The following is a 23,952-nucleotide window of genomic DNA, read 5'->3' on the forward strand; positions in this document are numbered from 1 at the left end:
GTGTGAGATGCCCTTGGTCTAGGAGTGAAAGACTGATGGCTCTGCATAGGCTGCAAACACAGGGAGGAGGAGGAGGAGTGTTTATTTTTTATTTCCTTGTGACAAGACGGACTGCATGTTCACTTTTTGGTGATAAAGAGGGAGGATGTGATTTAACTCTTCAGGGTGTCGAGTGTGATAATGATATTGTCCAGTTGTTTTAGGCACCTTGGAATACTAATGTGACTGTAATGTGTTGTCATAGCAGAGAATCACTCAATCCAGGCGTGGCGGGCTGTACTGTATAAAAAATGAAGCGCATGCCCCACAGCACTTTTCTGCTGCCTGGCTGCTATAGATAAGTAAATCAAATGGATTTGCTCCAGCTGTGTATGTCGATTATGTATCTGTTGGTTTGATTTAGTGGTGTATCAACAAATATGTCAAACTAAAAAGGGACGCACAGGGACACATGTTAGGCATGTCAAACATAGTACAGATTGTGCAAGCCACAGCTGGACGAGCTCGGGCAGGAATTCAAATGTATTAACCTTCTTTAATGACTTTGCGCCACGTGTCAGGGAGCTGAGTTGGCTAGCTTTTGTGGCAAGAGTAATGTGAGGAGGTGTGAAACTCACGCTGTCTTGTCCACTTCTTCGTGGATCTTCTTCACTGACAGCTTGATGTTAAACTTGATGCTGTTGAGGATGTTCTTAAAGTAGGTCTTCTCGTCCACGTCAAACTGCAAAACCACAGATATGAAGTAAGTAGTAGTACATAGCGATAATATGTGTTCTTTATGATTCAGCATCTAACATAATAATGGATTTGCAGTAGGATGTACACAGATTAAGAATTGTTTTGTTCACTTGCCAAAGGGACTTCATGTATCTTTCTTTTGCAACATCTCTTTATTTTGAACTGACAGTAAACACATCATCTTGCTTTTTGTAATCTCTTTGCTTGTTTAATCGTATAGGGCCAGATGTGCCTCTGTCAATTTGTGACAAAAATACACATCTGGACAGATTGAAAAACTAGCTGGTATTTGGCAGATGGAGTTTCTGCTATATCCTCCAACCCTTGAGTCTGTGTGCTTAGTAATGTGAAGAAAAGAGCCAGTGAAACAGATGGGTATGAGTTAAGTTCAGAATGAGAGTGCTGGTAGGTGAACTTTGTTACCTTTGGACAGAGCCACTTAAGCTCATTAACCCATCTTTCCAGTCTTTCATAGTTGCCTTCCAGACATGAGAGTGGTGCTGATATTTTCAACTAATTTGGAGACAACAGATAAGCTTACTTCCCAAAATGTTCTCAAATACATAAGGTAAGATTAATGATTCAGAAGCTGGCAAATTTTTCCCCAAATCAAATTTAATGCAACTGTATTGTAGCAACTGTGAACAGCCACCTATTATACACTGTCATCAGCAGTCCAGTGATATGTATTGGAGCTCAAGTCCAGTCAAGTTTACCAAGTTTGGTTATCTGTATAAATGCAATACACACATTGAAGAACTACAGTGATATTTTATTTAAAGGGGCCCTGTGGACTTTTTGACCACTAGTAGTGCTGTAGAGCAATGTTTTGACAAGGATGTAAATACACATGTACACATAGCTCCATAGCACTACTAATGAAGAACACAAAAGGGCTTGTATTAGCAGCTACTCTGGATTGCACCAATATTCAAGCTTGGGATTCTTTCTCAAGCAGCATCAAGGCCAATCCAAGTCTTGTGTTTTCCATGCCATTAGAGGCCTTTATTTGTAACATATTCAGCATATTCTCACTTTTATGCATTTGAGAGGTACCTTCCTTTTCTTCTCTGTATGAGCTGATCTGTTTTAGAAGCCCTTTTCCATCTTTTACTTGGCCTCTTAGTCACTTTCCATCACTGACGCTAACCAGCATAGTTGCTTACAGATGTACATGTTCAGTGTACAGTTCTCCATCAACAAACTTTTGACTGCATATTTTTGAGGGCTGGCCTGACTGCTCCCAGGTTGTTCATGTTCTCCTTGATTGGATCAACATACTTAATGCATTTGTTGTATATATTTGAACGAAGACGCCAGTGTCACTTGGGTTAATGCATTCCTGTGCATGATGTATTTTTGCTCCATCTGAATACAATCTCCTGGGGTACATGGTAATACCTGATGGAATATCATTCTGGAGACAGCAATAGAGAGAGAGATGTGGGGAAAATGGTATTTGTGAGTATGATGTGTGGGGGCTTGTGTGTGGTGAGGAAGACCTGATAACGCAGAGTGAAATAGAAAGCTCATGACTCACCCCATATTCTTGATCTATGAGCTCAGGTTTGAGCAGAAAGTCGGGATATCCTGTCATCACCATCATGTGCTTCAGCTGGGAGAGAAGAGGAGGAGAGGATGATGGATGGAAAGAGAAAGAAAGAGAGAAACAACTAAACCTACCCAACAACACCCTATATCCACTTGGAGTAACTAATAACTACCAATTTTTGGACCCAGGCACACAACCATCTGAGCACACACCCATGCATCAACTAATCAAGCAAACCCAATGTAATAGGATTACAGGGAAGCTCTTTATATTCAGCATGGGCCTCTAAAAGGATTATAACTTCAGATTGTAAAAGTATTAGAAGGGATATCTAGCAGTGCAGACCCTAAATCAGCACCACAGAGAGTGCCGGATTAGGCGATCCTCACTTCTCAATGTCAAGTCCTTGATGTATTCTATCGCATACTTCCATCTAACCGAGCAATCAATCAAACCCCCAGAAAGAAAAGAATTGCAACTAATAATTAAATCCTTTTCAAATACTAATCGGATCTGGCAGGGATTCATGTTCGTGATGGAGAAGCTGAGTTCGTTCTCCGAACCTTTGCTCTGGCAGCCTCCTTGGTGGCCTCATCCATCCAGTCCAACTCGTGCAGCCGGAGGTCCAGGGCATGCTTTATGTCTTCCACCAGCTCTTGTACCTGGATGGAGATCACATCACATCACATCACATCACATTACATCACATCACATCACATCAATCACTGAAAATATATAAACTATAAACACAATATAATCAGCTTAATTTGATTGGTTTTGTGGTCACCAAATATGATCAAACTACAACCCAACGGTCCTGAAGAAGCAGATTAGCTTAATTTTTCCAGTGTTAAACTCTTGATAAATAATGATTTTTAAAGTAGGACTGGTGCTTATGCAGTCATAAATATTTAAAGTTAGAGAATAACTGAATATTTGAAGCCACATTTTCAGAGGCTTTACCTTGTGGAATCACCCAAATCCAAATAATTAAAGGTGTAATTAAAGAGTGTAAGGTCATGGTTACACAAAATCTTTGTGAGTTACTATAACTAATTGATCATTTGAGTTTATGTTACATTAGCCTTCACTGGTGGTGTTTCTGCCACCTTTGCTGCAGTTTTGATCAATCCATTGTGTTAAATGCAAATTCCCATGTCCAATATCAGATTACTTCTGACCCTCTGTGCAGCTGAAACACACCATAAAGCAAAAGCCTGTGCATTCTACCATCACTGAATTTCACTTTAAAAATCACTCCAAAAATGTATTGGAGATATGTTTCTATATTCTAGCTATAAGCACCAATGCCACTGGAATGGTGCAGCTGAATGAAAAAGGACACTTTAACTTTGACTCTGCAATACATGTAAGTCACAAATTAATGTAGGGCGATAAATTAAGTTTTATAACGAGGTTCAGTCACTGGTTTTACACATCAGAGTCAGTTTACAGGTGTCAGGATTACTGTGTATATGGAAAAACAAGAGCAAGCTCACTCCCCATTTCTGGTTATGGGTAGCAGCTTGAGGCTACATGTGTTACATAGCATAACCCACACAAATCATGGATGTACAAAGAGAATTGGATACATCATTGGGACCTGTCAGCTTTTGAATATGAAAGTAAAGAAATGACCTGCAATTTGAAAACATACTGTCCATGCTTTTTGGGCCCATACAGAGCAGACTTCCACCGGCGGTTTATCCGTCTGCTAACTTGCTAACTTGAATGGGGATACAATCATTCTATTGTGTGGTTCCTACTAGATGTTTGAAATGTGATTGGACTGAATGAATCAAATGCTGTTAGTGAAATGTGTACAGGGCCAGGCATCTCTTTCACAATGTAAGTCTATGGGAAAAGGTCTTGGTCAATGTTTGTTTTGACAAAGATGAAGAATCAATAAAAAAGACAGTATCTGTTATAGGAGTGCTATGCTAAATTGGTGAAGTACTCTTTTAAAGTTATACATGCTCGCTGCACTGACACTCAATTTGGACATTAATCATCCTTTGCAGATTTGTACAGTATGAATATAATTCAATACTGGGCTGTGCTCCTGCATACTTTGACATTTGAGGGTTATTTGCCTAACCTTGAACACACCTTAACAATAGTTTATATGCTTGCCATCACCGCATAGATTCCATGTACAGATGTATGTAAATGTAGACAGAAGTCATTAAGAAAGAAGACAATGTTTTGCAGAATTGCCAGATACCAATGTTAGGGGTTTTAATAATGTTGGAGAGCACGTGCTGCTCAAGCCTCTGGTTACTTTTAAAGAATTCTACTGGTGCTATCTTATACTACTGTAGACAGAATATCTATTCCTGAAAGACAAGGATGTGTTTTGTTTTTTTATGTTGGTGATTCAGGATAACAAGAAAGCTGCTCTTTCCTTATCTGTCTCTTGATTCTCAGCTTCAGCTCCTGAGACTCATTAATTCTTGTTCTTGCTGAGGTAAGCACCATCAGCAAGTCAGTCAAGGCAAGTCAAGACACATCACTGCTGGCTTGGTTCATAGGTACACAGGTTCTCCAGCCTGTGTGGACATGCCACCATATTATAGACTGATATCTACCAGCAGTGTGAAATGATCAGTGTGGACATGGACAATAGTGAATATGTGATAGTTTGGAACAGTAACAGTTTGAAGTTTTCAATCCCCCACATGAGGAAGAAGTTCATGATAGTTTGAATGATTTTAGATGCTTACTCTAGGCTTCGTCCCAAAAATCCCCTGTCTATTATTTTATTAATCAGAAAGGCACCACTGGCTCGAAGCCTTATTGAAATGGACCATTTGTATGATATTGGAATCTTAAATGGAACATTAGGAGCTTGGGAACCTAAATTACAATTATGGTAAAGTACATAAAAAGTAATTAACACCTAGAACTTGTGCCAGACATGCATGCTTGATAGTCCTGGGCTTTGGTAGCATGGGAGATTTAGAAGTTTGCAAAAGAAGAAGAGAGGTGGCTTATTGTAAAATGAAGCTTATAGGCTTGACAGTAAGGATATAAGAAGAAGATGGGGGAGATGATGAAGGGCTTAAAGAAAGAGTATAGGGTTATAGAGGTTAGAAATCCCATTGGAAATCATATCCCCATGTCCTAGAATGGACATGAGACTGATATAACAATACATATGGGGCAGGATTAAGGTAAAAGAGAAAGAGACCAAAGGTGATGGAAGGGTTGAGGTGGGGACTTAGTTGTGACTGACCCAGGCTGTGTGCAAAATGGAAGTAAAAAGTGGAGTGGATAAGAACTAGAAACAAGTTGGCCCCCCTATCTGCCCCCGAACAGCCAAAAAATGATAAAGTAGAAATGAATGATATAAAAACATCATCAGAAAACAGTTCCAGTGTTGCCACAGCCATGGAAAGTGTGGGAATTACATAATTTATGGGCTCAAATTAGGGTCAAATGTATTGTAGCTGTGTATGACCATACTGAATGTGTGGAAACATTTTGAATGTGTGAATGTTTCAAAATGTGTTGATCAAATGCATTATCTGAACAAATAGATTTAATTTTTTAAATTTACAAGAGGGACTGTAGCTTTACATGCCATTTTGTGAACAAATAAAAAAACATAATTCACAGTGTGTGAGTGCATAAAGAAGATTGGCACAAAGGTTTACAGAATACTAATCTTACAGCTACAAATAAATCAAAACTAAAAATAAGACCTGTGGGTACAAATACTTCTGGTCTACATTTGACAATTCCTCCTGAATAACCAATGGGGATGCATTGATTGGATATCAACATATCCAATCAGGAATATCATCTAATTATCCAAGCACAGAGGCTGAGGCAGGCGTGCCTTTCTACAGGGCTGATACAGGACTGTCCTTTTCAGTGTGCTGAGTCACTTCATTAAAAAACGTGTTCACTGAATCGTTCAGTGCTTCAGTCTCATTCAGTGAAGTGAAACATGGCCAAACTATGTGTATTCCTCCTGATACCTGGTGCTACACTAATAGCTAGCAGAGCTAATGGCTAACCACCACCTGAGAAAAGCCTCCCCATACCTATCTTGTATGATATTGTATTTTGTGAAGCACCTTGTAAGTCTGGCTTGAAAGTTGACACACACACACATACACAGGCAATCCATTCATCTTTATGGCTGTCCTCTTTTCAAAACATTATGTGTGTGTGTGTGTGTGTGTGTGTGTGTGTGTGTGTGTGTGTGTGTGTGTGTGTGTGCGTGTGTGTGTGTATGGCATTGTGTGCAGTAATGTTAAATGTTAGCCTATGCATATAATATGAATCTAGATTTTATTGAATCACTGCAGCTGAACGTTAGCAACCAGAAACAGCTACATATTTGCAGTCTTGAACACATCCCAATACCTCCTGGGAACAAATGACATGAATCACTCAGTCAGCGAGTCAGTGTATCCCTGCAAAGTGATTCAGGTTCAACATTATGCCACAATGATTCAACAACACTGGTCTTGGACTGCAATCCAGGTATATGACATTATCTAGATTGATATTATATGAATATGCTAACCTTTAACACTACTGTGTGCAGTGTCCATGCATGCACACACACATTACAATACAATACAATATATGCAATTCAGTTCTGTGTGATTTGTTTTCACCCACAAACAGATAGATGTTTAACTGCAAACCTTTGTACATACAGTATCTTCATGTACTCAAACATTGGAAATGATGTGTTTAAATAATTTTCATTTGTTGATGGAGTGTCAGCAATGGCCTCTCCTTGTGGATTTAAAAATGAAATCTATCTGTTCAAAGATATTTTTTTTTTACACATTTACACATTTGAATGCATTCATACAAATCATTATCACATACTGAGTTATGGTGATACACAGCTACAACACCTTTGACCGTAACCTGTGCCCAAAAGATATTACAATAAAAAAAATTTGCTTCCAAAAATTGGAACTGTCTCAGATAATAGGAATGTTGTTAAATGTTTTCAGTAATAGACTCAAGGCCAAGGTCAGTTTTGTCTTTGAAGGTTGTGTGGTTTCATCATAACTGAGATTCTTGTCCAATTATTGGAAATTGAAAATAACTTTCCCATTACTGCATATTTCTTTTACTTTAAGTCGTGACAGAAACATCTTCATTAATAAGTAATGAGAGATCAGGCAGTTCCAGATTAACACACTGTTCAACCTCACTGTAAACTGCTGCTCTGTCCACTGCAGTCTTTAAAATGTTGTATCAGATGTTGTCTCTGCATGTCAGAAAATTACATATTTTGATGAAAACTAGATGTAATATTTTGTTAAATGTTCTCAATAATAGGCTACAGCAGTCAGTTCCTGTGAAATATATCCCAGCTTCACATTGGCAGACATAAAATCACTAGTTGTATCCAAGAATCTCTCAAAAATAAATTGATATCACAGTTTGATCACAGCACATACAGTGTATTAATAAACTTAAGTGTTGTTGGTGTTAGATTAGTTTCTGGTCTTAGAATATGACCAAATGCCAGTTTATTTCCATTGGTTCAAGTGGAATCTTGTGTAAAAAAGTTGTGCTTCCTGTCCCAAATCCAACAGATCCCAATAAAGTATTTTAGCCTCTGTTCAGGTTCAGATCATTTCTAAAGCTTAGTGCTCCAGCTTGGCTTTGCGTTTTGGTTATTTTCAAATGTAATTCATTAAGCAATTCCTCTCGTTCTCTCTGACTGTGCCAATATTTATTTAGAGTCATGTGTTGCATGTAGATATGCGATGCCCAGTAGAGGGGAAGAGAGTGCAGCCAATGTGTCGCATTAGCTGGCAAAAATAAAGCCACTGGTCAGTTTGGGGTCTCAGATTTGGCAGTACCAGTTGGGTTTTGGGGGGGGATTAAGGTCTTAAAAACATAAAAACACAAGTCAGGTACGGGTCACAGTTTTGGTCGTGTGAGGATCTATATGTGGAGTTCACATTTTAATCTTAAATCTTTAAATCTACTGGACAGATAGGTGGAATCTGGCTACTGTTCAAGAATATGGGTAAAATCTATCCATTATCCCACTGTCCCAACAAGTATCAGTCTGTCCACCTCCATCTTTACCTTAGCTTTGCTCTGTGAGGAGAAGTGCTGCTGGACGAACAGGGCTCCGAGGGCCATGCCAAAGTGTTTGTTGGCCTGTGTGAGGCACAGTCTGCCCAGCTCCAGCTGCTGCTCAGTGCCGTCGATCTCCCGGGAAAACTCATGGATGGTGCTGCGGAAGGCGGTGGACAGATGTTCACTGAGCGCTGCCACAATGCGCCACAGCATGTAGTTATGTAGAACCCTGGGATGGAGGATATAAGAGGAAATGGTTAATTGCCCTCACTTTTGAACATGCTTCCCCCCCAAATAAAGAAAAGCTGGCGTGTTTTATCCATAAACAGCTCCACAGAAGGGAACCAGTGATTAAATAAAGCACAAGAAAAGGCATCTGCTATAGTAGAAAGCTTAAAGTGTGATACAGAAGCCTTTGTGTTAGACTGCGGCTCCCTTCCTCTTTTGCTCTCTTTGTTAAAGTGACATCTACTGAGTCTCACTGTAATCTTGTTACCATCTGGCCCAAACTTTCTGTTTTTCCATCTGCCCTCTGAGCCTCTTAAGAGTCAGAAAAGTTCGAAAAGAAAAAAAAAACAAGAGGGGCGACAGTGATGGAGAGCGAATGGTGAGGAGTCAAGAGGACCCAGCAGTTAAAGAGTGACTCCCTCTAATCCAGAGTGACTCACAGCGGAGAGGCAGCAGAGGGGGCGAGCAAAATGTGTCGCGGGAGGAGAGAAAATGGATCATTCATTTATGTATTCAAGCTGTGTCTTCTCCCTCAGACGATGGAGTGCTGGTGTGTCCTCATGCCCCCACTGGGTGCCGCACATTTAATTTGCCCTGAGGGGACAAATGCCCCCCTCTCCCACTGTGAGGCTCCATGTGAACCTTGAGGCTTGTTGTTGTTGTTGTTTCCCCGTTTTGTTTTTTTTTTTTAAATACTTTTTTTTTTATTTTTCCCTGTGCATGACAGATATTAAATCAAAAGCGCCTTGGCAACAGCACCCTGAAGGTCCCGCCAACAAAGCACTTGTGAAGTGAATTTAATTGACGGGGGGAAAAGAGGGGGGAGGTAGGCAGGGGGTTGTGGGTGGGGGGGCTAAATAAATAAATGAGAGACTCAGGTGGTGTCCTTGATCATCAGGCCTGTCTACTAATCAACATGTTTTACAGATGTGGCCGCTTCGCTTAATGAGCTGGTTTGTGTTTCGCTAATTTCGCTAATTTTGTTGTCGGCTGGTGTCGGACGGTGCGAGTTTAGGAATACATGTGTTTGTGTGCGGAGTATCCGTGTGGGAGTGTGTGCCCAGAAGTGCAGCTAGATGTTTGGAAGTCATCTATATGATAATGGAAACAGTGTAGCATCTCTGCACCGATGTGATGAGGAGTGGGACACGCTCAGCTCGAAGCAGCTTTGAAGAAAACTAATGAGTGTAATCTGTTGGAGTAATCTAGTTGAGTAAACTGGAATAATAATCCACCATCTAATCATTAAAACCTCAAATCAGCAGAGCATGTACAATTATAAGAAATAACCTGTGCGATTATTTTTCGTAATGACACAGGTCAGAGTGACACCTAGTGGTGGTTTTTTAAGTGTGCATAAATTGTCGATGTACTTCACTGCATTTTAGAGAGAAGTATTGTACTTTTTACTCTACGTCTCTAATTACTAGTTGCTTTATACAGTAGCTTTTTATATTGAAACTGTAAAAGAAGCCTTTAAAATATGATCCACTGTTTTAAAGTACCAAACAGCTTGTTAAATAGTTGTTTCCTAACATTAAATAAGTGGATCTAGTTGCTTAAAGTGAGCCTTAAAGAATAGTCTTAAACCTGAATGCAATACTCATATGCTGTATATTGGCTGAACAGTTATTGGTGGTTGTAATAATTCCTCATGTTCATTTTGGCCATGAAGAGGTCCTTTAGTAGAGCTGTTAGAAATGAGGGACGAAATCCACAATTTGGTTTATATAAAAATTCATTCTTACTTTTATTTCTTTTGTAAAGCTTTTTAACTGATCGCAGCTGTCTTGCCTGATGAGTCAATTAAAACAGATCCTTTCACAGCATGTCTTAACTTTACATACACTGCTGAGCTTTGTATTCTACTTTACCACACTGGCTATGACTTACTCTGAAGTCATGTCAAGTGTAAATTTATATTATTATATATTAAATGATTCAACGTATATACAACTTATTATACCAACAATATCCCTATATCTTCACTGCCCTTGTAAAGCTCTGTTGGCCCCCCTTGAACAATCGGACCCATGATTGAACCTTACAGCTGACCCCCACATTAAATCATTGTTCTTTCATACTTTCTCTGTCAAACTTTGGATTAAATATTGATTTACTGTTAAAGTACATAGGAGATGCTGTAGTCTGGTAACAGCTGAAATGAGTAAATGTATGGATATGAGTAGCATCTCACGGGATGTGTAATCACACCCAACAGTGACGTCACAGTGTACTAACACACCCTGGTGTACACTTCTACATCAATGCAGCAGTGTGCAGTTACACCACTAGAGGTCAGCATAAACTATTTCCAGCTGATGTTACGTTACTCTTTAAGCTAGAATAGTAGCGATAGTGGGAGCTGAAAATGATGCACACCCTATGATCAAGTATTAAGTATTCTTTATGGCTGTTGGTTTTCTATATATATTACAGGTTGCTTTGCATGACTGGAGATCATCAGGTTATTTAAAAATGTGAATCATCTATAGTAACAATTTAGTGCCAACATCATCTCAGCATTTTGAGTTTATGCTGCAATACTAACTGTTAACTACTTTATTTGTACAGTAATTGATTTAATGAGGAGCCAAGTCTCCCTCAACATAAAAACATCACCTAAAATGGCAACACATTTATTTTCTAAACTTCTAAAAGCAGCATTGTGTCACATCACTTTATCTTTGTCTTCGTAGAAGCTTCCTACAGTGTCAAATCTTCTCACTCTCACCTAAACAGCCACATATGTATATGTCAGCGTGTGCTCCGTGCCGTAATGGAGTCACAGTGGAGCTAAATGAAAGCCCTCGGCCCGTTGGTGACAGTGCTGTACAGATCAAGCGGTAGGTCTTAATCACCGGAGGACTGAGTGAAGGCTCATTAGCTGAATGGATTTTAATGGGGCTAGTTAGGGAGATGAAAAGACACTGTCCCTGTGCACTGCATCAACACATTACCACAGATAATGACCCTACAGGTAATGAGGGAAGGGAGGCCTCCTCTATTCTAAACTTTACTAGAATTACACAGTTTTTCCAGACAGCAGGTAAGGAGAATATCGTGTAGTGTAGTTTGATCATATGTAAACTTAAAGTGAAATAATGGGATCTGAAAACAGAAAAAAACTAAGCTTTGAAATTGCAAACCCAAACACCATAGAGACAGAAAATCATACACATTTATGCTTTCTGCTGGAGACTTCCATTCACGGCTCCCTACAGTAGCACAACTGCATATATTTTCAGCTCAGGTGGCCCAGCCGGGAAGCAAACCTTGACTTGCTGGAAGCTACAGCTCCATGAAATCCACAACTCAGTGAACCGCTTCATCTGACAATACTTTACAACTACCTTCAATGTATATTTTTAAAAGCAGTGGACCAAGCAGGAAGTGAACTCTCGACTGCCACCGTCTCATTTCTATGGGTTAGTCATAAACACACACACGCACGCATACGCTAAAACACACAAAATAATACACTCTGCTGCTCAGAAGCCAGGTGACACTCCATCAAATTGCACGGCCTAAAACAATACAAAAATAACACACAACAGCTTCCCGTGCTCACACAAGCACACATACACACACTCTGGAGAGTGAGGGATGAACGGAGGGAGCCGACATAGGGAGAGTGGCAGTGAGGGAGGAGTGTGTGTGTGTGTGTGTGTGTGTGTGAGAGAGAGACTCCGGTGTTGTCATTATGCTTTCCCCTTCATTGGAGGCCTGCTCATCTGGCTAATGGGATTGGCTACAGTCACTGCAGTGCATGGAGACTGCACACACACATACACACATGCATGCACACACACAGGGATGTAGAGAAAGAAAGAAAGAAGGAAAGAAAGAAAGAAGAAAAGATGTACTGAGAATGAGGAGATGGATGTGTGACTGTTACCGTCAGTAGATTTGTATGATGGGGAAGACATCAATGTGAGAGAGCACAATGAAGAGAAGGACTTAGTCAATAAATGTCTGTACAGATAGGGGGAGCGTGTATTGTCACTGATGGAGACATTATGAAATGGACAAAGAGAAAATGAGCCTGCGATGGACAGACTGAGTTGTCAATAGCAACTTTAACCAAAGAGACACAAGAAGAGAGAGAGGAGGGAGGTTCAAACAAAGAAGGAAAATGATGGGTAAAAGGAAAAGAGTCACAGGACAAAGCAAAAAAAACAGGAAATGAATATGTGAAGAAGACGGCACAGTAGAAACATGATTCATTCATATTTGAATGCCTGCACTTTCATCCTGAAACATACAGCTGTCCAACAAGCACCTTCCTGTGTGTTCTCATGACTCATCTGTCACTTTTTCACCTTTCAACTGTGTTATACTGTGTTTAGTAGTAGTATAAAAAGAGTATAAAAGAGTACAAGATTTTCTGTGGACCAATAGTGGCCTTGAGAGCAAACCTCCTCTGCAACTGCTCTACTGGTTGGATACAATGGACCAAGACCTCTGCCACGAGCCCTGACTCTCACTATATGAAGCCAAACAATTAGATTGTGTGTGTGTGTGTGTGTGTGTGTGTGTGTGTGTGTGTGTGTGTGTGTGTGTGTGTGTGTGTGTGTGTGGTGTGTAAATTGAATTATTCCATAGGTTACATGATGACTGTAAGCCTTGGCTGCATTAGCAACTGGGCAGTCATGCAGGTTTATCATGCACTGGTAGTGTAGCAAATATCAACTCTCCATCGCCCACATTAAGGGAAATTAAAGAAATTGGACAGAAGTACAAGTAATGCTTTCAAAGCAAACAGGGGTGTATTTAAGGAAACTCAAATATCCTGTGTTGAATGACCTTGAATACAATTCATAAATATGAACAAAATAGATGAATTATGTTGTTTTAGTTGCCATTATGTTGTTCTACTTTTAGCTACACTAGCACTCTCACCTCTGTTGCACTTTGAGTTTAGTGCGTTAATAAGCCAATGTTAGCATGATTACACGCTAAACAAAGATGACAAACACAGTAACCATTATACTTGCTACACATTAGCATTTTGCACTGTCACTGTGTGAGTGTGCGCATGTTAGTATGCTAACGTTTGCATTTAGCTCATAGGATTGCTGAGCCTTAGTAGAACCTCAGAGCTGCTACCATAGAGTCTGTAGACTCTCATTCTGGTTAAATGACTTTATTGATTGACTAACTGGATAATATTACGCTGTTTTACTTGTTACTGTAATGCATTTGAGGTGGAAAATATTGATTAAAGGAACATTATCAATAACTCTATCCCTAACCCTAATCCTAAATTATTTGTTTGTGTGTGTTTTTGCTTGCAACAAGCTGTGTAACTGTCAAATAACAGTCAGTGGTGGAGAGACCTCTTGATGTGAGGAACAGGTGCATTTTTTACCTAGTTCTCATAAGCTATGCTAATGAGCAACACCCCTAAGGAAATTGAATATTGAACTGTTCCTCCATTAGGATGTATGAGTCTCTGTTGTGTGTGTGTGTGTGTGTGTGTGTGTGTGTGTGTGTGTGTGTGTGTGTGTGTGTGTGTGTGTGTGTGCGTGCGTTTATTAAACCTCTTGGGGACCCTTTCCGTTATAAACACATAGTGTCATTTCTGAGGTCCTGGTTAAAGTTGGGGGTAAATTGAGGTTAGGTTATGGTTATGCCGAATGACGTGCCTGCCGATTACCGATCAATATTCCTGCTGCAAAGTTGGCCTCTTAATGACAACACAGGAATAAAGATAGAGATTATAGAGGCAGACTAAAGACTAAAATACTACTACAGGAATAAATGCATTTGAAGAGTTTACCACATTGGTATGTCTGAAAAAGTGAGGTCGTCTTATATTTGGAGAGACAATGGCAACAGAGTAGAAAGAATGAATAGGTGAGTAGGAGGTTGACAGAGACGGATAGGGAACAGTGGAAGATGTGCAGATGGAGGGAAGGGAGAGCTGAACAGTGTTGAGGGATCAAAAAGGAGTTGTGGAAAAGTGAGAGTTATTCAAAGTTGAGAGGGAGAGATGTAGTGAGGGTGGAGGAGGAGGGGGAGGAGACAGATGGAGAGAGCCAAGGAGAAAGAGTTTGGTGAGGATGATGAAAGACAAAGACAAACTAGTCAGAAAGTTACAGAGTTGGGGAGAGTCTGTGGATTGGGTCGAAAGTTCAAACTGCTACATCCCACTGTCACTGTATGGAAGCCGATTGCTGTCCAGAAAAAAATAAGGATTAAATTAAATAACAAGAATGTAGATACAAAATTACAGTAAAAAGTAACTTTTTAAAATTGTCTCCTAATTTGACAAAGAAAGTCAAAATCCATTATCATATAATTATGACTTAACAATTATGTATCAAGTCAAAATGTAGGCTTACAGGCAAATCACTGGTAGAATATAACCTATGTCACACCTGAAACACCTGCACCCGTTGCTTTCTATGTAAGCCTGTTTATCAGCTGTGCTTCTCATCATCATTACGCATTGAGGTCCAAGAAGTCATAAAAATGCACCACTGTCCTATTACCCAGCATTGGCTTTTATTAAGTCTTTAGAAAAGTAGCAATTTTATCATATTGCTACCCAGATCATTACATGACTATTCTGTATGTATGATGTGTGACTTGGCTGATTTGTGGTTCACTTTATGATTTATTACTTCTGGTAAGTCTGTCTTATTATCTTAAAATTTTGATTAACGCAGTCTGATTTTGATGTATGTTTACATTTCATCACTTTTTTTCTCTGGCAGAAATATGCTTCCCTACATCTGAAATGTGAGAAATAAACGAGTGCAATTTAAAATATGTATTTACTCGTATCACCTGAACTTGTTATTTTTAATCAAAAGTACAAACTGAGGCAGGTTTCATAAGCTGAAAATACAATTGAGATTTGATTCCACAACTCATAAAAGAGAAGTTGTTTTAAACTTTGAGCTGGCTCCACAATGAGGCCTGACTCAAACGTTACAGACTTTACAGAACTTGACTGAGAGACTGAATGACAAAAGGGAGAGAAGATGGGATGTCAGATAAACACAGGAGGAGGACGATGGGAGCAAAAGACAGGGAGAGAAAGGATGATTGAATCATAGAGAAGAATCCATTACTAAAGCCATCATGGGGAATGGATGGACAGGCAACTCGAATAGAAGATTGATAAACAACATGGATGATGCAGGGCATCAAACCTAGCTTCTGCAACCTGCGGGGGAAGTGACAGCAGCAATGGTAACCATTACAAAGGGATTATAGATCCCTTAATGATATGACCCTCACTCAATGAGAGAGAGCAGTATGAGACCAGATCAAAGAGACCAGGAACAGTACATGTGGTTGAACATTTGATATGGAAGAGATGTAGCACTGATGGGAGCTGAGCCCAATCACTGCAGAAAACATCCTGTTGTTTGTTGTTTCTGATTCATTGAAATAATGTAAAATACTAATGAAGGTAGAATTAAAATATAATATTGTAAAAATGCAACTGGAAAAGAAGTATAACCAAAAGCTAGTCCTTCTTTAAGTGATGGCCAACAACCATTCTGCAAGGGTTAGTGCTGACTGCCAGTTGAGACAGGCTTAAGTGCAACAGTGGAGCAGGGGGCAGTTGTTAGTTACGCTGCCCAACACCTTGCCGATGCATGGGGGTAATAGTAATTATTTTATGGTATTAGGAAGGTTATTTGGGTATTTACTTTATAGTAAGAGGAAAAGTAGATTTGTAGCTCAACAGTACTTTAAGAAGCAGTGAAGCTAAGCGTTACGTCCTTTATGATAGGTACAGTAGTCAGTTTGCTTCTTCATACTTCTGATTTGTTCAGAGAATCTAATAGGTCTGGTGTTGTGCCCACTGACAGCTGTTTACACTGCAAAATATATCTACCAATCAAGGTTTTGCAATAAATGGTGAAGGCATCTTCCTCCAATGTAAGCTCGCTACCTAGGTTCATCCATGAAAGACAAACATTACAACAAAACAAATTGGCACATCACAATCAGGGTGAAAATGTTGCCCTTAATAACAGCTACCGAAGCTTCCATGTCAAGTAAAAATGACGTTGGTGGTACAAATTTGTCAGTCGCTAGTCATTACTTAGCACAACAATAAAACCCCTCCTCCAACCCTGCTCCCTAATGACACACTGGTTAACATGACCAAGGCTAGATGAGGTAGCAGTAAGGTTTTCTGAGAAATGTGGCCGTTCCGAGAAACCTTCATTCTGACTCATACTGTGTCCCAACAGCGTCAGATAGCAGCGTCAGACACCCACACAGTTGAACAAATACTTGCCCCCACTGATCACACCCATTGTGTCATTTTTAAATGCATTAATGGATTACTTAATCAAAGAGCTGGCTTAGTAAAACAAAAATGACCGTACATTTCTTTGTGGGACTTCTAGTAACTCATTTCACTGACACGTGTCACAACCCATGATAAAAAAATGGATTTTTGTTGATGTGGCTATGTCACTCAACCCTGATAAAGTGGATTCACTGACTCTTGTACAGTTGATCAACACTACACCAGGATTGTCTATGAAGCCCCTGACCCGTGTCAAATCTAGCTATCATACAATACAGTGTACAACAAAATAGTGACAGCAGGTAATAAAATGACCAACGCAGAATGTAGCCTATAATGTCATGAACTGGTGAGTCATGAAATTACCAAAATATCTGAATAGGTTATGCTGTTCTACAGACAGACATGTATCCAGCCTCAGACATAAATGACAAGCAAGTAATGTACCCGCCAGTCATCCAGCCAGTCATCCAGCCAGTCAGCCATGTATGAGGCTTGAGTGCTGTTGTGTATTTGTGTAGAGCTCAGTGACTATTGGCGAGCTGTCAGTGGCTGTAACACAGATCCTGACGTGTAGCAGCCCTCTAAGACCTCCCCTGGAGTCTGTCAAGAGGAAGAAGGGGAAAGAATGTGTGTGTGTGTGTGTGTGTGTGTGTGTGTGTGTGTGTGTGTGTGTGTGTGTTTCAGTTCATGTGTCTGTCTGAGTCTGCAGGTGGTAGGAAGGTGTGGGTATAGATCAATAATAATCAGCTGCAGCAGAACTGGAAGTTCACCCAATAGTGACTCACCTCCAACAAACACACTCAAATGTGCACACATACATGCACAGCGCTCAAAAAGCAATCCATACACCTTGTGACACTTGTGTTGTGTAGCCCAAAGTACAGTGACAGCCCTAAACCAAATGCGATACACACACACACACACACACACAAAACAACCCCAAACAAAAGCGCTTACTCACGCTCAAAAAGTACCAACTAAAAAAAATGCATGCGTTTAATTTCATCGATTTTCTATACACCTCTACACCCTCATCCCTCTCTCTCCTCTCCTCCTCACCCCTAACCTTCAGATCCAGCCCCACCCATTCTCCACCCGTTCTCTTGTCCTTTACCTCTTTGAAGTAGTCTTGATGATGTCAGAGACTTTCTGTATGTAGTCAGTTGCGAGCACCACGATCTCTTCGTCTTCTGAGAAGCTGTCGTGGAAGATTCTGTCCAGCAGGCGTTTCCAGTGAAGCTTTGGTGTGAATGATACTGTGTTAGATTTTTAAAGAGTCATGCAGTTTATCTTCCTAAAAAACATCTATTTATTTTCTTTCATTTAATTGTTAAATACACAATAGTTTTACTTTTTTGTACAGCTGGCCTGTGTGTGTTTATTTAAAAAAAAGAAAGAAAGAAAAAAAAATGTCAAACATGTTAATGTATTCTTCATATTATATAACATGTTCAACTGGACCATAAAATAGTGATTGTCAACATCTTTTTTCCATAAGATTAATCACACATGTATTAATGACTGAAGGGGAATTCATGAATGTGAATTGGTGTAGAAACTAATTATGAGTCAGAATATGAGCACTGTGTGAGGGTTAAAGGCTTGGATTATTGTATTTTCTTACTGTCAACAAAACCTATAAAAAGATTCTCAATACTTAATTATTTCCCTGCCCTGTCTGTGGCTCCCAGCTTAATTTCCCCTTTCATCTATATGTGTCTATTTCTTCTCTTCTTGGTCTATTTGCTCTTCCTGAGGTTAAATCTTGAAAAAAACCACTTCCAAATATATAGTTTCATTTTTGATAATGTCATCTTTGAAAAAAGCTAGCCAGTGTAGTTTTCAGCTAATGTTACTCAAACCGGAGTAAATTGTGCGTTTGTTTGGGACTAGTTTGAGCTGTGGATGAATACACATGTGTTGCTTTCGTGAGTATTTACAGCAGCAGGACAGTGTTTGTGGGATTAAGTGAACATAAACTGCAGTCACGCTGAATCATAATGAAGGAAAATGTCACCCAGTGCAGTGTGGAGCTGTACGGCACAGAGGAATAATATATATGACTTAGGATACACAAACAATACATGTTAGGACCAATTAAGTGTTGGTTTAGGTCTTTTCATGGGAAAATATAGACCATCGCCTGACATACATTTACACAGTATGTCACACTGCATAAACTTTACGCATAATATCATTTGTAAAGTCTGTAAAACTCATGATATAAAGTTATGTTCTGCTACTCATGCTGACAACACTAATAGGCATAACATTAAGTACATTGCACATGCTTGGTAGACACACACAGGTGTTGTCACTTTGCCTGATTAGACTTCAGCATACAGTAGCTCCAACCTGTGCGGATATCTAATTAATCTGAATATGTGACATCTGTGTGACATCTGTGTGACTGTGCAGCGCCTGGAACTGCTATTCATTAGTTCTGCCTCAGACATTATGTCCTACATTTAGATATATATTTTTCCCAATACAGCACAAATATCTACACTACACTACAGTGATAGGACACTCTGAGCCTTGGTAATGCAAAATGTATAGATAGTGCCAAACCCCATTTTCATTGATTTTATCAGCCTGATTTTTCTTCTGATAGTTTTGTATCAGCCAGCATGAAACACCATTCTGATAGATATCATGGTGTACTGTCATGTTTTCAGGAAATGGATGGATGGATGGATGGATGGATCTTTTCTATTTTAAAGCTCCAGGTTTACACACAGTAAAGAGATTGACTGGGTTATTTTAACTGGAGAAAAAATTAGAGATTTGATGTTTATAAACCAAGATCTCAAGTATTTTTCTTTGATTTTGTAGTGAATTGACTGATTCTTATCTTTCACTTATACTTTTTCACTGATTTTGGTTTGAGTTATCATTCTGAGATTAAAAAGTACGTCTCTTGATGCAAATTGCGTCCCACGTGTGCAAAGGATTACAGTAAAACCACCAGGGGTTTTTACAAGGGCTGCATTTGTACTCCAGATCCAATTTAAATCAAATAATGAGCAGCAGCACAGTGAAGCTGTTTAGCACTGTCCTGTCTTTCTCTTCTTTCCGCGTCCTCCTTTTTTCTTGTCAGTGTGACCCCTTTCATTCACACTCATATTTAAACATGTTTCCTTTTCTTTCCTTTTTCTGTTTTCTTGGCTGTATGACTAAAAATCACACTCTATCTTTTTTCCCTCCATTCCTCATCCATCCCTCCCTCAACCATGAAACATCTTGAGGATTCTCTGTCAGTGTTCCTGCAGCTTCAGGGGAGAGCCTCCTCCTCCTCCTCCTCCTCCTCCTCCTTTTTCTTTCTCTTTCTCTTTCTCTCCCTCTGTTATCTGCAGTGTCTTCCTCTCTTCCCTCCCTCAATAATTTCCAGCACCCCCCAATGTCTCCTCATTTTCTCCTTTTCTCTCAACCTACTTCTTTCATTTCGTCCCTCAATCTCCCCCGTCTGCAGGGCTGACATCTTTTGTGAGACACTTAGGCCTCTCTATATATATATGTATGTGTGTGTGTGTGTGTGTGTGTGTGTGTGTGTGTGTGTGTGTGTGCGTGCGTTTAGCTTCACCACTCCCTCTTTCCCCAAACACACACCCTCCCCTAGTGTGCTCGCCACACTACTTAAAATGCTCAGTTGGAGTTCAAATCTCAACCCATCACGTCTGCTTCCACCAAAAATGGATGTGCTTGTACTTGTAAATGATGTGTGTGTGTGTGTGTGTGTGTGTGTGTGTGTGTGTGTGTGTGTGTGTGTGTGAGAGAGTGAGTGTGTGTGTGTGTGTGTGTGTGTGTGTGTGTGTGTGTGTGTGTGTGTAGTACTCACATCGGGAGCGATTCGCTGTAGCTGCCTGAGGGTGATGCGGTTATACATGGTGCTGATGTCCTTTCTTTGGTCATCATATTCTGATACAGTGATCTGGAGAGAGAGGAGATTTTTACTCAACACTGCACACACACACACACACACACACACACACACACACACACACACACACACACACACACACAAGGGCAGACACGCAACCAGCTCACATTGGCCAGACGGGTCTCCAGCTGTATAATCTCCTTGGACTTCTGCGTGGCATTGTGAGCTCCCAGCATGCTCAGCAAGCGTTCCATCAGGGCCTTGTACGCTGCCAAGATCTGAGAGGCAAAATGACATCAACGCTAATAGACAGGAGGAGCTGCGACATCATCAGTAATGGCCGGTGACAGGATGACATGTGGTGAAGTGGACAGGATAACAAAAGCACAGTGGGTGACAGAGGAAAACAGGTGGATTGATGAAGACCGGTCAATGTGACAGATGGGGGAAGAGAGGAGTGAGAGAAAAGAGAGGGAAGAAGAGGATGATGTCAAACAGGGAGTGAGAGAAGAAGGGAGGAAAAAGAGGAAAGCATGATGGGAAGGAGGGAAAGAATGAGAGGAGTGAGGTGGAGTGAAGGAAGGAGTCAAAGAAGAAGCATTCTTACCTTCACACTGTCCTCATCCTGGCCCAGGTAGAGGCTTCTTTCAGGCAGTGTGAGCCCCTCCTGATCAATCTACACACACGCACACACACAAACTATTATTATAATTAATATTTTATGGTACGTGATCACATATGTTGTGCTAAGCTGCCAACAGATGGACTTTCGAAGGTTAGTTAATGTAATAATGATCGACAATGAGGCCAATAATTACAAGCCATTAAACATATGCTAAAAATGTGAATTAATCATTAAATTCAATGAATAAATCATATCCACACATTTTGCATGTTGGACTGACGTTCATCTTTTATTAAATCTTTAATGTCAGTGTTGTTCAGTGAAAATTTAAGCATCTCCCCACATGTGTTGATGTAGTATTATGAGATAAACTGAAGGATTATGTATTCTTTTATGGGTTGAGGAAACTACTCAGGATTTTTAAGCTGAACAAACAACTATAAAGCCACTTTGATTATCTGAAAAAGACATTGTCACAAAGCTGAAAGCAGGACTGCTTCTCTCAACTCATTAAAAATTGACATACATGGTTTTCACAGGCTAGTGACAATATTAGATGCTTGTGCCTGACAGCTTTTAATGTGTCTGTCAGTCAGAAAACCTCAAAATAAACTTCCTCTAAAACAAAATATTATAAACTCAAGGTTCACTTACTAGCTTTTTCTGGAGCTTTCAACCATATCGCACAAGCTTTTTCAGCAAATGGAACTGGCTCAGGTGTCTTAACTATACACTGTAGCTATATAATGAGGTGTAACCTATGGGTGTAACGTCACCTGCTCTTTTTCACTGTAACTGTTTTGAAGCCAAGAGTTGCAACTTACGGTCAGTGCCATCTTTTCTAATTGGAGCCAGGGGCTTCCAAATAAGCAATGCGGTTCTTTGGCTTTCACACTCTGGAAACATGCCCTGCGACCTCAAAACCAAGCTAACATTAAGCTTATTGAAATATTACGACGATAGTCCAACTCAGTGCGAGTGCCAGGGAAAGCGCCAGGTGAACTAACTGTCAGTCAACGCACACACATCAGACATCAAGGCTATTATAAGTCTTCAAATCTTATTAATGGAGCAATAATTTACATAATGACCACCAGCATACTTATCAGGAGGCCTGTATTTAGCAATTTTGACCAGAATGACTCGTTGAAATCTAATTGAATGACTGAAAAAGGCTGTGAGATATGGTCAAAAGAACCAGAAAGAGATAAAAAGAACCTTCTAATTTAGAATATTTTTACCACAGAAATGTGTTTTTAAGGTTAAGAATGAAACTCCATCCTCAGGTTCAGTCCCATTAATTTAATCAACCTCAAAGAATGTCATAGGTCTTTGACTGTGCAGTATCTGACCATTTTTAAGATTTCTAGGAAAACACACACATAGCTACAGAAACTCTAATACACTCATGGTCTTATAAACACGTCATGTTCTCACAAATGTGCTCTCTCACCCTGATGGCGTTCCTGGAGGAGTTTTTGTCATCCACGTTGACAGTGAGGGAGAAGAACACGGCGGTGCTGTACACCCCCTGGGTCCTGTACAGCAGTTCATTGAAGTCCGGCCTCTGTGGAGCGCCCTCTCTCTCCCACCCAGCAGCACTGGGGGGAGCCCATACCAGGTCCCACCCCCCACAGCTGTCTATCACCTCCGTCATAGGTTCAGAGCCCAGCTTGTCGATCTCCTGGATGTTGATGCACGATCGGTAGAACTCCTTGACCTTACGTTCTGCTGAGTCGGGCCCACGCCTCCGTATTGGCTCCAGCAAGAGGCGCTGTAGTTTCTCCTCATTGTGCTCCCCAATGGCGGTGATGATGCCATAGCTGAGCTTGTCCTCAGGGATACCATGGCGCCTCAGCCAGCCACCACAAGCAAAGGAGTAGAAGTCTTGGCAGGGCTGGATGGTTGGGTCAATATTGGACTGAACGAAGCGTGCCGCCCGCAGCAGGGAGCGTTTGCGTTGGCAGTCCTGTCTGCACTGCGGGTCCTGCTGGGCCTCCAAGGAAATGTATTTGAGTGCCAGCATGCTGCCCAAGATGACGCACATGCCGGCTGCAAAGACCAGAGCAGAGAGGAGGCAAATCTCTCTCCGACTCCATCGGGGAAGCCCACCGCTACTGCTGGTGTTGCTTTGATCTTTGTTTCGACTGTTCGACCAGGTCCCTCCTCGACTACGACCCACGTGACGATCCAGACTGCCACCCAGGTGAAGGGTCATACCGTTGCTCAAGATATCACTGCTGTAGCGACCGCCGTATTTCACTTCCTGAAACTCATCATAGTGGGCAGTTAGTGAATATGTCTTCTCCATGGCAATGGGCTGTTATGAATGAGACATCAATAGCAGAAAACTGCAAAGAGGAAAAGGGACTAAAAATGACTTATTTCTGTGTTCAGACTACAACCATGACTACTCCTACTGAGACAAAGAGAAGGCACAGACTTCAGGGCAAAACAGTGATTTGATGTCAAAGCCCCGTTGGCCTTCTTCAGGCAAAGTCCCCTTTGTTCTTTTCAAATCACAAGCCGGCAGGGTGAGGGGCTCCCATTCTGCATGAGGAATCTCTTGGGTCCTG

The 23,952-nt window shown here is 40.6% G+C and overlaps 1 protein-coding gene across 1 annotated transcript in view; it reads right to left on the reverse strand.

The window, feature by feature from the left end:
* LOC128360379 (endothelin-converting enzyme-like 1) overlaps positions 1-23,687 on the reverse strand; it is a 36,166-nt gene extending 12,479 nt beyond the window's left edge. The window contains exons 1-10 of the mRNA XM_053320794.1: positions 23,579-23,687; positions 22,830-23,512; positions 21,359-21,427; positions 20,919-21,029; positions 20,710-20,802; positions 17,986-18,110; positions 8,366-8,588; positions 2,854-2,952; positions 2,279-2,353; positions 618-721 (exon numbers count right to left, since the gene is read on the reverse strand). Of these exons, the coding sequence (XP_053176769.1) occupies positions 618-721; positions 2,279-2,353; positions 2,854-2,952; positions 8,366-8,588; positions 17,986-18,110; positions 20,710-20,802; positions 20,919-21,029; positions 21,359-21,427; positions 22,830-23,512; positions 23,579-23,687 (1,691 nt within the window). The remainder of the gene's footprint in view (positions 1-617; positions 722-2,278; positions 2,354-2,853; positions 2,953-8,365; positions 8,589-17,985; positions 18,111-20,709; positions 20,803-20,918; positions 21,030-21,358; positions 21,428-22,829; positions 23,513-23,578) is intronic.
* Positions 23,688-23,952: the final 265 nt, after the last annotated feature.

Source organism: Scomber japonicus, chromosome 6, assembly GCF_027409825.1.
Source record: "Scomber japonicus isolate fScoJap1 chromosome 6, fScoJap1.pri, whole genome shotgun sequence".
NCBI classification, from domain to species: domain Eukaryota; kingdom Metazoa; phylum Chordata; class Actinopteri; order Scombriformes; family Scombridae; genus Scomber; species Scomber japonicus.